Genomic DNA, 12,424 nt, shown 5'->3' on the forward strand with positions numbered 1-12,424 from the left:
CCTTCTACATGGGCATCATTGAAAGCACTCTATCATTGAAAGTGTTATTACTGCCTCACGTCCTGGTTCGGTTACTGCAAAGCGTCAGAACAACATCAGCTGAACAGGATTGTGAGGACAGCCAGTAAGATCATTGGTGCCTGCCATCTGGGAAGAGGTACGGGAGCATCTGTGGCAAACCCAGCAGGATCTACCCACAGGCGGTCAGGATTATGAACAGACAAATCCCCCCTGCAACATAATGCCAACATTGACGTGAAAAATGTCACAAAATGAACTTTCTCACCAATGCACTTTAATGAACTGTGCTGCTATTGTCATGCTGCTAATTGATTTAATGTAATCATTGATTGTGTATATGTTGACTTATGTGTTTTTATTTAATCATTGATTGAGTATATGTTTTTATTTAATCATTGATTGAGTATATGTTGACTTATATGTTTTTATTTAATCATTGATTGAGTATATGTTGACTTAATTTTGGTTTTTCGTACAGCTTCTTAATGGACTTTTATATATTATACATTTCTGGGCTAGGAGGAACTGTATTTTTTTTTTTTTTTATGTATGGAGTACACAAAGAAATGACAATAAACTAAATAGAATAATCTTGATAATGTTAACACGTGCTTTCTCCCTCTCAGCTGACGGTGAGGGCGCTGCACATGTGCCCAGAGGCAGGCCAAGCTCCTCAGGAGTGCTGCCTGCGCGTCTCCCTGATGCCTCTTCGCCTCAACATCGATCAGGTAGGAAACATACGCAGATGCACTTGATTCAAAACACCCAGTCGTGTCTGGTTTAAGAGACATCCTTAAGGTTCCACGATGCTAAACATGACATGTTAAAATGTCTGTATGTCCCTGTAGGACGCTCTGTTCTTCATGAAGGACTTCTTCACCAGTCTTGCTGCTGAAGTTGAGCTGTTCTCTCCTCCTGAGACGGAAGGTAAAACTGCCCACTCACTGGTTGTTTGTTTGGTGTGTGTTTTAAATATTTCCCTTACCTCTGTGATGTATGTATCGTCTGTGTCCAATAGTCTTATCTGGATTGTTCTTTTTCCCTGTTACCTTTCGAGAGGCCCTTTTGTCATCTCGCCAGGCCATCATTGGAAATAAGAATTTGTTCTTAATTGACCTGCCTGGTTAAATAAAGGTCAAGGAGAGGAAAGAAAGCTTCAAGGTAATGATTGGCTCACAATATCACATGTGGTCTGCAGCTCTCTGCATATCGATGAAGAAGCCGTCTGGTCCAGAGATCTCCTGCAGCTTCTCTAAACAACACAGCGCCCAAGACCCGGCCCCAATCATCTCAGTGCCTGCTCAGAGCCGCTCCACCCACAACGGCCTGACCATGCCTGGTGGAGAGGACTCTAGCGAAACCCATGCTACTGCTGCTGTTACTCCCTTCACAGACCAACCCATCTTCTTCAGGTTGGTGACGAATCACTAAAAAGCAGGGTTCCCGTGGGGTCTTACTCTTAATCGCGATTTTAGGCCTTAAAATGTCTTAAATGTGTGGGTCTTATTTTAATGAGTCTTAAAATGTATTGCAAGTTACTTCTTTGTTGCGATAACTTCTCTGTGTCGCATTTAAATGTGTTGGGGAAATGTCTGAGCTGCAAATCAGTCCCCCAACAATTCATATGGAATTTCTTCTTTCATAGTAATTTCCCTTCATACTTTTTTGCCAGTATAGCTGTGAGATAGGTATTAAATTATATTCAAAGTGATCTTAAAAAGGTCTTAAAAAGTATTTTAACATTTAACTTGCTGAAACCAGCAGGAACCCTGAAAGAGTTATCCAGCACATTTTGAGGACATTGTGTTTTGGATCAGTATTTGATCATGTTTCATTTCACCATCAGGGAGTTTCGGTTTACCTCTGAGGTTCCCATTCGACTGGATTACCATGGGAAACATGTTTCAATGGAGCAGGTATGTGGTCTTGTACAGCAGCCCTGTGAGAGAGACACTACTGACACTTGTTCTTTTCAGTCTGTGCGCCATACATTTACTTCTGCTTTGTTTCAGGGAACCTTTGCTGGGATCATTATGGGGTTGACGCAGCTGAACTGTTCCGAGTTGAAACTAAGACGCTTGTGCTACAGACAAGGGTATGTTCCACCACTACACCAGTCTCCTATTGGACTGTCTTTGTTTTCTATTTAATGTCACTGATGTAGTTAGAAATAGAGCATTTTCTTTCAAATGTCTACATAACAAGGTATTTGTTCCTAGTGAGTATGTAAGTAACTATGCAAAAAAATGAATGTCAGCAAAGTAAAATTGTTTGTTGTCTTTCAGACTGTTGGGTGTGGATAAGCTCTTTGCCTATGCTATAAATGAATGGTTAAATGACATAAAGAAGAACCAACTGCCAGGGCTTTTGGGTGGAGTGGGGCCCATTCACTCTCTGGTACAGCTGGGTGAGTGCAATACATCTGTAGTTCATTTTATGACTGACTTTGGGTAATTATTATAACAACTGCATGTATTTTAGAGGAAACATAAAACACAAATATGATTTCCTGTGATGGAACTCCTCCTTTGTTTATTTTTGTATCTGTACCCCAGAATGAAAATGTTGAAATTCAGGTACAATAGCTATATCTTTGGCCAGTTGGAACAGGTCCAATGATATGGATTAAGCACAGTCCCAGATTAAGACCCCCACCCACACACACACACTGATCTCCACTAAAAGCAACATCTAGGACATGTCTGTGAAACCAGCCCTATGTGTAATTCACATTTCTATAACTGTTCTCCTAATGTCTAGCTAGATGTTAGTAAGTGTTGGGGTTGACGTTTTATTGAAATCACAATATGGCCTAGTGCAATATCCAAATCACAGGAGGTGCAATATTTGTTAAAGGCTAAATGTGTCAAAATACCATTCTAGATTAAATTAAGTATAGTGGTGTTCTACAGACTAAAACATCTTTAGTTGGTACAAATCCCAGCAACAATCACACCATGAAATGAACTGAAAATGTGAATAATGACTCAAGAATGATCATTCCCTCTAATATTGTGAATCATATCGCAATTGCAATATTAATCAAAATAATTGCCGTTAGATCATTTTTCCAAATAGTTTAGCCCTATTAAGTATGCCTAATGGTCTCGGAATGTTGATATCCTGGTAAGTGGGCCATATTATTCAGATCCGTTTCTCAGTAATTCCTTTTGTCCAGTCCAGGGATTCAGGGATCTGGTCTGGCTGCCCATAGAGCAGTACCGTAAGGACGGTCGGATAGTCCGTGGCTTCCAGCGTGGCACTGCCTCCTTTGGGACCTCCACTGCTATGGCCGCTCTGGAGCTCACCAACCGCATGGTGCGGACCATCCAGGTAGTTATTTTTTTACCATGAGAAATAGCCTTAAAGGAACACGCCAACATTTAGGGAAATTAGCTTACCGTCTTCTCCAGAGAGAGACATGAAGATAAAATACCAGTTTCCTCTCTGTGCGTTCAGTAGAAAGCTATCTGGCTGCATGTTAGCCTAGCTTAGCTAATTTCCCAAAATGTTGGCGTGTTCTTTTAACAAGTACTTTAAATAGTGTAATCGCCAGATATATCTCTCTCTCCATGGGGTTCTAAGCTGATAACGTTTGGTCTTGTCCACCTCCAGGCAGCAGCTGAGACGGCATACGACATGGTGTCTCCGGTGCCTGACGAGAGAGAGACCAAGAGGGTGAAGCGTTACTCTCACTACGGCTCGGCTCATCAGCCCGTTGACCTGAGGGAAGGGGTCGCCAAGGCCTACACTGTGGTGAAAGAGGTACCGAAACTTAACCAGGCTTACTTACAGTTAATACCTTGCTTACAGGAAGTCAATCGGTTGTCGAATTAGATTGGATTAGATTGAAATGTATTATGATTATAGAGCACAAGTACAGTACAATGAAAATAAGTTTGGCGTCCAACCAGAGTGCAAATGTGGCAGTAAAGTACAATGTACATGTGGTTAACCCTCATGTTGTGTTAGGAATTGGCACCACTGACCGTTGTTAGCCGGTCAATGTTGACCCGGGGTCTAACTCAGTCCTGACCACTAAAAAGAAAGGAGTATCACTCAATATAGTTAATACTACATCCTAACTAACATTATATGCATTCATAACCATATACCGTACTTTTCGCACTATAAGCCGCACCTGACTATAAGCCGCAGCAGCTAAATTGAATGATGTGTACATATATAAGCCGCACTGGACTATAAGCCGCATGTGTTTTAATGTTTAATTACCATATGTAAGGAGTGGAGCCTGCGGCTTAATTTGACTCAACACGGGAAACCTCAACCGGCCCGGACACGGAAAGGATTGACAGATTGATTGCTCTTTCTCGATTCTGTGAGTGGTGGTGCATGGCCGTTCTTATATTGAGCTTTAAGTTCCCACCTCTACAGAGAATGACTCCCATTGGGACACAATACTGTCGGACAAATAACATTAACTCATTTACAAGTTGTATTAAGTTTAGCAAATAAGGGAACAGATGAATAACATTTCAATGCAGTAAAAAAAGCAATATTTCGATTTTCGGGTTTTGTCCACATATAAGCCGCACCGTTATATAAGCCGCAGGGTCGAAAAATGGGGAAAAAAGCCGCGGCTTATAGTCCGAAAAGTACGGTAATCCCATTGTAATTCGATTTTATGGCCCCCGAGACACATCATGTCCCTTATTTTTAAGATGAAAATGAGGTTGTTCAATCATAATAATACTAAATGTGAAACCCATAGATAATAATGTTTTCTGACTATAATAGAACAATATTAGATAACTTCTGAAAAAAAGTTTAGTATATTTCTTATTATTTTATTTATTTATATTTAGTATTATTATTTTATTTATTTATATTTAGTATTTTTATAGTATAGTTTTACCTTGCCGGGTCAAGAATGACCCTAACACCACAGTCGTACCTTTTTTCTGCAGATACCTTCAGACTTTTCAAAATAGTGAAACATAGTTTTGCTGTGCTTATATATGTGTTGTGGAGGATATCATAAAGCAGTGTTCTAATAAAATCAACTACATGGTAGTTATTACATATTATAACCTTGAAACGGGTCGCTGGAGACCCTAACACCACATAAGGGTTAAACGGGGTACAAAATACACAAATTAGTACTACTGAGTGTAGTGCTAATCAGATGCATGTACAGAGTTGTATTATATAAGGACCCCCTCGAAAACGAGATAGCATATCTCAAGGGGTTTATCCTTCCAATAAATTTCAAACTTATATAAATAGAGACAGTATGACTACTACTGGCCAGCAGCATAACTAGGATATGATATGTACAGATATAGATATAGTAAGGGACTATGTGCAGGTAAGTACAGACAGGTGAGGATAGTTATACTGTATATGTGGTGGGAATAAATAAATATATATATATATCGTATATACAGCATTATAGTACATGCTATCATACAGAGCTAAGGGTTATGTGCAGGTGTACAAGCAAGTATATAGACGGGTTATATGCAGGTATATTCAGATAAATATGGGTATATATATGCGGTAATATAAAGATATACATGTACATATGCGGTATATACAGCACTGTTGTACAAGCTATCATACAGAGTACTGTATATGGGTAGACAGTGAAGCAGTAGGTAGGTATAAGTTAAGTATATAGTAAATAAAGAGGTTGTGTGTATGTCTACAGGGAATCACAGACACGGCACTGACCATCTATGACACGGCCACCCGGGAGCATGAGCAGCGGGGACTGACCGGGGCGGTCGGTGGGGTCCTCCGACAGCTGCCCCCGGCGGTGGTCAAGCCGCTCATCATGGCCACGGAAGCCACCTCCAATGTCCTGGGTGGCATGAGGAACCAGATTCACCCCGACGCACGCCAGGAGGAGTCCCAGAAATGGAGGCAAGGAGAGGAGTGAGTCCATGCCGTCCTCCGAATTACTGGTTGTACAGAAAGGAATGCCAAATGGATTTGGATTTGATGGACAGGTGGACTGGTCAGGCCTTCGTGTGCGGGCTCTGAAAGAATCTGTGTCTTGGAATTATTTTTGAAGTAAAATTAATCAGAGCTACTGTACATTTTCTGCCCTGGGTGTAAGTAAACTTAGACTACATTCATTTCATACAATTCGTGGCATATTGAACTTTGTGTGATTCAGCGTGTGTCGCCATCCCAGTTGACCTATCTCAAACTCTGTCCTCTTTTCTTGATCCTCCAATCACAACTATCGCTTTCCTCTGACAAATTCTTTGTTTGTCAGAGGAAAGCAACAGTTGTGTTTGGAGGATAGAGAAAAGTAGGCGGTTTGAGATGGCTCCCTTCCCACATTTACCTCACAGTGCCTTCATGGTTAACATCCCACACTATATTTAATCAAGGGGACTTTATGAGGAATGAAGTGTGTGTGCTGATCAAGGCTGCATAATATTCCAGCTTTCTTTTTTAAGGAGAGGACTGGCATTTTCAATGAAAAGAATGTTGATTTTGCACATAATCTCACACAAATAAAATAAAAACTAAACCGCTTTGCAGACATTCATTTAGTTTGACAGTTATTGAGAGTAAATTAGTTTGAATATAGCCACCGGTGATGTCATTGGTGTTGTGTTAATTACAGCACCATGAAATGATGTAGATGAAGGAAATGCTATTTTATCATTTCATTGAGCTGTAATTAACACAAGGATTCATCGTCCCTGATGGCATCACTGGTGGCCATATTCAAACACATTTACTCAATAACTGTACTGTACTGTATTACTAAATGAATGTGTGCAAAACTGTTTGAGCTTTTGGATGTGTATGAGATTATGTGCAAAATAAATCAGCATTGTTTTTTGGTGAAGTGAACCTTTTTAAAGGCCCAATAATAATAATAAATTAGATTCATATAGCGCTTTTCTAAAACTCTGAAGTCGTGACCCAAACGTAAACAAAAGTGTAGCTCCACCACCAGATATTTTAAACTGGAATGGAGACATTCACTGAGCTCTTGATACAAGGACTAACATGAAACAACAGTTAAATATTTCTTAATTGTATTTGTTGTATTTTGTGGCATGATAATGTTTGTAAACATGGGAGTAAAACAGACTTATGTTCTGATTTGCAAAGTTTTTTTTAGTTTTTTTAATCTTTTTCTCCGCCTGATTTTCTATTTTTATCCCTATCCCAATTTAGTCGTTATGCCAATTTCCCCCCTCTCCTACCTGGTTGTTGTGCGCATGTTCCTCCTACTGGTCGGTACAAGGGAACCCTGAAGTCCACCACATGCTTCCTCCGACACATGTGGCTCTTTTTTCACCTGGCAGCGAGGACTCATTGGTGAAGTGTAACGCGTGGGAGGTCACGCTGCCTTCACCATTTCCTGCCTTTCACTGAGCAGGCGCCCAGACCTGACCTGTAGGCGTCGCTGTCCACAACGCCAGATTACCACCCACGACTTCCCTCCCCCTAACTCAGCCAAACGAGTTAGTATGACTACCGGCCCAAGCCGCAGGGCAATGCTGACTCCGGGAGTCGCTGATTTGCAAAGTTAAGAAGCTTTCAAAAAGTTCCCATATACAAATCTATACCCCACATTATATGGTCAAACATCCTGGATCGGGGCTTGAAAGCATTCATTATGAGGGGGAAACTAGGCTGTTGCGTTATGAGGCACTTCTATTGCTTGATTTAGAAACGGCTTTGGGTATGACTTGTCTGTTCAGCCATTCAACATTATCTAGTCCTACTTGTGTCAACAAGCTCTACCATCGCTGTGAAAGTCCCTTAATTTATGCAATGTAACGTATTCTGGCCTTGTAACTTACTGTGAGTGTTCATAATATGTAGCATTTCATGCATTGTAAAGCAATGAGGGTAGTCGCAGTAGTCTGAATGTGTTATGGTTTTGTGTGAACCTATAATAAGCACTTTCAAGGGTAGGTTACTTGACTACATCCGTGATGTATTGGAGAAGATGTGAAGTCACTATTTTATTACGAACCGTAATGTTAGTCCGTGTCGCCGAAGCACAGTTTTTCACAATGGGTGAAATCATGTTAATCTTTGTTTCCTAATCTTCATGTTAGGAAAGACTCATGACCCCCGACTACTGCGTTACATGTTGGTTTCCTACAAGAACATCATCTGCTTGAGATCCTCAACCACAGTCTTAAATGATGCTCATTTTAAAATATTTTGTAAATGTATGTTTAATATTGATATTTGGTGTGTGATCCACAGTAGTTGAATTTACTCACCACCTTGTTTATTATGTGGAAATTAAGAATAATTTCGTGTACATAAGTGTACAGTTGACTTTCAGAATTTGTATTTAAAGCATGAAAAGCTCTGAAAAGGGAAATAAAAAGGTAAAGTTTACCAAAACAAAGAAAATGGTGAGCTCTGTTGTTCTTACCCCCGTCCTGCTACTTTTTTATGCACACATGGCCATGGTGAAATACCAAACGTTGTAAAGATTTGCTTGCATAGAAACGCTAGTTACTCAGAAACAGCACCGCCCGCTGTGCTGAAGATGTAGCGTGTCAATTGATTACATAAACATGAGCCTTGGGATTAATAGAGATCCAGTAACGGATTAAGCATTTATTTCCCTCAGCAGATAGAACTTTCTTTTAACGTTCACATTATGGTCTCCTCAACAAAGGGCAGACATTGTGTCCAGGGGGAGGCCCATCGGATGAAGACCCTCTCCACCTCCACACAGCCTCTCAAATTTGGAGTCCGTTGAGGAGAGTGGAAGTGGATGCCCCCCTCCCCCAAGGAAAACACTATGCCCACTCTTATTCTCACTGAAACCCAGCAACAACCCTCCACTGGGAGCGGATGCTCTCTAGCTCACAGCCTATGGCTGTGGACACTGCTATACGTATTCCCTCCTCCCCATCTGACAGCCCCATTCATCAACAGGGTCAAAGAGGAGAAACTGTCAGCACTCTCGGTGACCCCAGATGGACATTTCTTGGCTTAGCATGGGTCCTGATATAACTTGCTGACTGGCCCGCTTTGCCGATTCCGCTGTTCAAGGGGGCGATATCCACTGACCTATAGGTGATATCACAGGGGGGGGGGGGATCCCACAGAAACTCTTTGAGAGAACCAAGATAGCCCCTATTATGGGATCTGTCCTTGGTGCTGAAAGCCATGTCGACAGCCCTAAGGAGGTGCCATTGAGGATCATGTCTGTGCTTCTGGCTGTCACTTCAGCTAGGAGGGTAACTGACTTATACTCCCTGTCGGTATCCGCTGATTGTACAGCAATCAGGGATGACCTGAGCAGAGTCGTTTTGTAACTAAGAACATTAATAGTTCTTCCAGGTCAAGGCTTATCCCCCCGGATGCCTTCCTGCCGACCTCCGCTGCATTCGCTGTGCCCGATTCGTGCGCCGTCATGCCTATGCACAGCGCACTCGGGGCATATGCAAGACGCAGCAAGGGGCGACTTTCCGAGCAGAGACTGGCTCACTGGATATCGAAAGCAATTGGTCTGTCCTACTCAACATCACCTCAGTCAGTCAGCCCACATTTGACTGCACTAAACGCAGGGATAAGCATGGAAGACACTCAGTGCATTTCTGCATTCAAAATCCCAAAATTAAAAAAAAATAAAAATAAAGCGATTGTTTGGTTTTCCTGGTGAAAAACTGCAGATACTTTTCTTATTCTGAAACCAGAAGTTGTCATTAACAAGGCCCAGGTGTCTCATGTGGTCATACTGTATAGACCCACCGCATCCAAACGCCACATGTGACACCACAAAATGTTTGTGTGAGCTCTTACACCCAAATGAGGTTTATATTCTAGCATTGCTAGAAGGTCTGAACCAGAATTAAATTGCCATAGGAACTGGGGGAGGTTTTAGAAAGGGAATTTCACAATCATTGTGTAATGTTATGCCTACATTTAATGTTTTATATATTTTTCAAAAAGCAGCACAATTTTATTTTATTGCAAATCTAGCTCTCATTGGTGATGGACTGCAGATCTTAACATTTTGGATGTGGATTGACTGAAAAAAAAAAAAACGATAACGATAACACCCTTCTAGCTGTTATTGTATATACAACTGCTTTTTAAAATTATATCATCATACGCCTTTATTTAAAGAGGCCATTGCAATCCGTGATTCATTGGCATCAGAAAAAAGTCTATTCATAGGGATTCTGGGATATTGGCAAGCATTAAAACCTTCACACATCAAAATCTCCACTAGAAGACCCGAGGCACTGGGCTACTTTCAGATAAACGGGTTGTCAGAATGCCATTATCTGCAGACAATAAACTCCTTTGATTGTTCTTATGTCAGCGGAGTGTTACTTTGACAACCGCAGACAGCGTGGGCAGATGTTCTATTCCTTTGTCGTCCGCCCTCTCACCTCCCAAAGGTCTGTGCAGGCCTTCCCATCTGCCGAAGCACTGCCTTGTGTGTACAGCGTCGTCTCTGCCATGTCTGCTAAGAGGTGAATACATGCGCACACACACATGTTTGTTTATGTGAAATATTGGGACATTACATAGACTTACATGCACTTTGTAACTAACCCTAAGCGTAAATGTCACATCTACAATAGCCCGTCAAAGAAAATCAGGACGTCGAAGATTTAATTGTCCTCATTTGGTAGCATGTCCTATGCGTGTGAGTGGAGTCTTGAAATTGTCCTGATTTCTCCACATAAATGAGGTACACGCACACACTTATATTACACTTGTGTCGAACCTCATTTCATCAACAATTTTCTTATTCTGCATTTCAGATTAGCACAGTTTCTCGGACACACTGCTGTCACTCAGTTCTTTCCTAAAGCTTATGTTTCATTCTTATGCTATGTATAATCATGTTCTAAAGCGGAATAACACTACATTTTCAAATAGTTTTTCCTATTAACCAAGGACACTTAACAAGTGGGAACATGAACAATGCTCTTCTAAAGCTAAAAACACGAGAGCCTAGATTATAATCTGTTATCCAAGATGTACAGTTTGGAGCTACTGTTGACAGTGGATGGAAAACTGATTTTTGGGATAGGTGATATAAAATATGTTTGAGAGCTTTTACACCTAAATTAAGTTATTTATTTATTTTTCGACCAAGGCACTGTAATATCAGTGGAGCTGTAAACCTGTATAGCATCACAAATGAGGTGGTAGGACATCAACTCAAGAGACACTAACAAACTGAACAAGCTGGTGAGGAAGGCTAGCTCTGTAGTGGGAGTCAAACTGGTCAAACTAGAGGTGGTGGCTGAGAGGAGGACGAGGAAAAAGCTGGATGCTATACTGGAAAACCCTTCCCACCACCTCTATGAGGAGCTAGCAAAAATGAGGAGCAAGTTCAGTCATAGACTTATTACCCCACGACACACCACAAACCGCCTTGGCCAGTCCTTCGTGCCAGTAGCCATCAGGCTCCACAACCATGGGCATGGACTGCTGCCAATTGCTGGAGAGCTAACGTCTGGAGAACTGTTAGGACTACCTGACTCTTAATAATAAACACTGCACGGATTTTGGTGCAGCGTGTTACTATGTTATGGATCACGTATACTCATCACTATAACTACATCCTGCCATTCACTACTGTCACACTATTATCACTATCACCATTATTCCTTTGTTGTATTATTATTATTATTATTATTATTATTATTATTATTATTATTATTATTATTATTATTATTATTACCTATTCTGCCTGTACCCCCTCCCTATGCTGCTATGACACCTGCATTTCCCCAAGGGGATTAATAAAGGAACACTTGACATGACTTGACTTATCTTATCTTGTATCTTATCCAAGTGGCATTTTGGCATTTCTCTATGTCTAAGTGGGCAGTGTTGTACAGCCTCCTGAATATGTGCAGTTCTGCCCGTCTGGGAAGCAGTGAGACTCTTGCTCTGATCAATGACCTCTTCTAACTACAAAGGCGACACACTTTGGAATTCAAATTACTCCAAATGAGTAAATTCAGTAGCTCAAGATTGTATCTTGATTTCATTTCGAAATATATATATATTTTATTTTATTTCAGAGCACAGGAAATGACCTTACTGTGAATCTCAAGTCACACACATGCTCCTCCCCCACTCCTACTTTCAGTTAGGTAGGATCCTTTATTTTAGGAGCATGTGCTACTAAAGCGGCAGCAGCACTAGATTCTACAGTGTAGAACAATGTCTTCACTGGATTAAGATCATTTACTTACTTTAGTCAGATGAGAGGAGCCTTGGGTTTCCTGAAAGGCGCTATATCAATTTAAGAAATTATTATTATTAGTATTAGATGCTGAGACATGGAAAGAGATTCTGGGGTGGGATCATTTTATGAAATGATGATCCTATAAAAAGAATCAATCTGAAATTGTACACAGTTTTTCACAATAGTAAGCCAAGATTATAAAGACAAATCACAATTTGC

At 41.0% G+C, this 12,424-nt stretch overlaps 2 protein-coding genes across 3 annotated transcripts in view; both read left to right on the forward strand.

The window, feature by feature from the left end:
- atg2b (autophagy related 2B) overlaps nucleotides 1-8,337 on the forward strand; it is a 51,128-nt gene extending 42,791 nt beyond the window's left edge. Inside the window, exons 35-43 of one of the 2 annotated variants that reach the window (XM_084311056.1) lie at nucleotides 648-749; nucleotides 870-948; nucleotides 1,220-1,433; nucleotides 1,868-1,937; nucleotides 2,034-2,116; nucleotides 2,307-2,428; nucleotides 3,200-3,354; nucleotides 3,637-3,786; nucleotides 5,693-8,337. In XM_084311056.1, the coding sequence (XP_084167182.1) occupies nucleotides 648-749; nucleotides 870-948; nucleotides 1,220-1,433; nucleotides 1,868-1,937; nucleotides 2,034-2,116; nucleotides 2,307-2,428; nucleotides 3,200-3,354; nucleotides 3,637-3,786; nucleotides 5,693-5,923 (1,206 nt within the window). In that variant the 3' untranslated portion in view covers nucleotides 5,924-8,337. Of the gene's footprint in view, nucleotides 1-647; nucleotides 750-869; nucleotides 949-1,219; nucleotides 1,434-1,867; nucleotides 1,938-2,033; nucleotides 2,117-2,306; nucleotides 2,429-3,199; nucleotides 3,355-3,636; nucleotides 3,787-5,692 lie in introns of those variants that run through there. The other variant, XR_014619524.1, reaches the window with a different exon arrangement.
- Nucleotides 8,338-10,308: 1,971 nt separating this feature from the next.
- On the forward strand, nucleotides 10,309-11,925 carry noxred1 (NADP-dependent oxidoreductase domain containing 1; the record flags this gene model as incomplete). Its single annotated transcript, XM_084311165.1, is given in 3 exon segments — nucleotides 10,309-10,336; nucleotides 10,339-10,398; nucleotides 11,843-11,925. Coding segments are annotated over 3 exon segments (171 nt in total).
- Nucleotides 11,926-12,424: the final 499 nt, after the last annotated feature.

The sequence above is a fragment of the Notolepis coatsorum genome (assembly GCF_963971535.1).
Source record: "Notolepis coatsorum genome assembly, chromosome: 3".
Lineage (NCBI taxonomy): Eukaryota > Metazoa > Chordata > Actinopteri > Aulopiformes > Paralepididae > Notolepis > Notolepis coatsorum.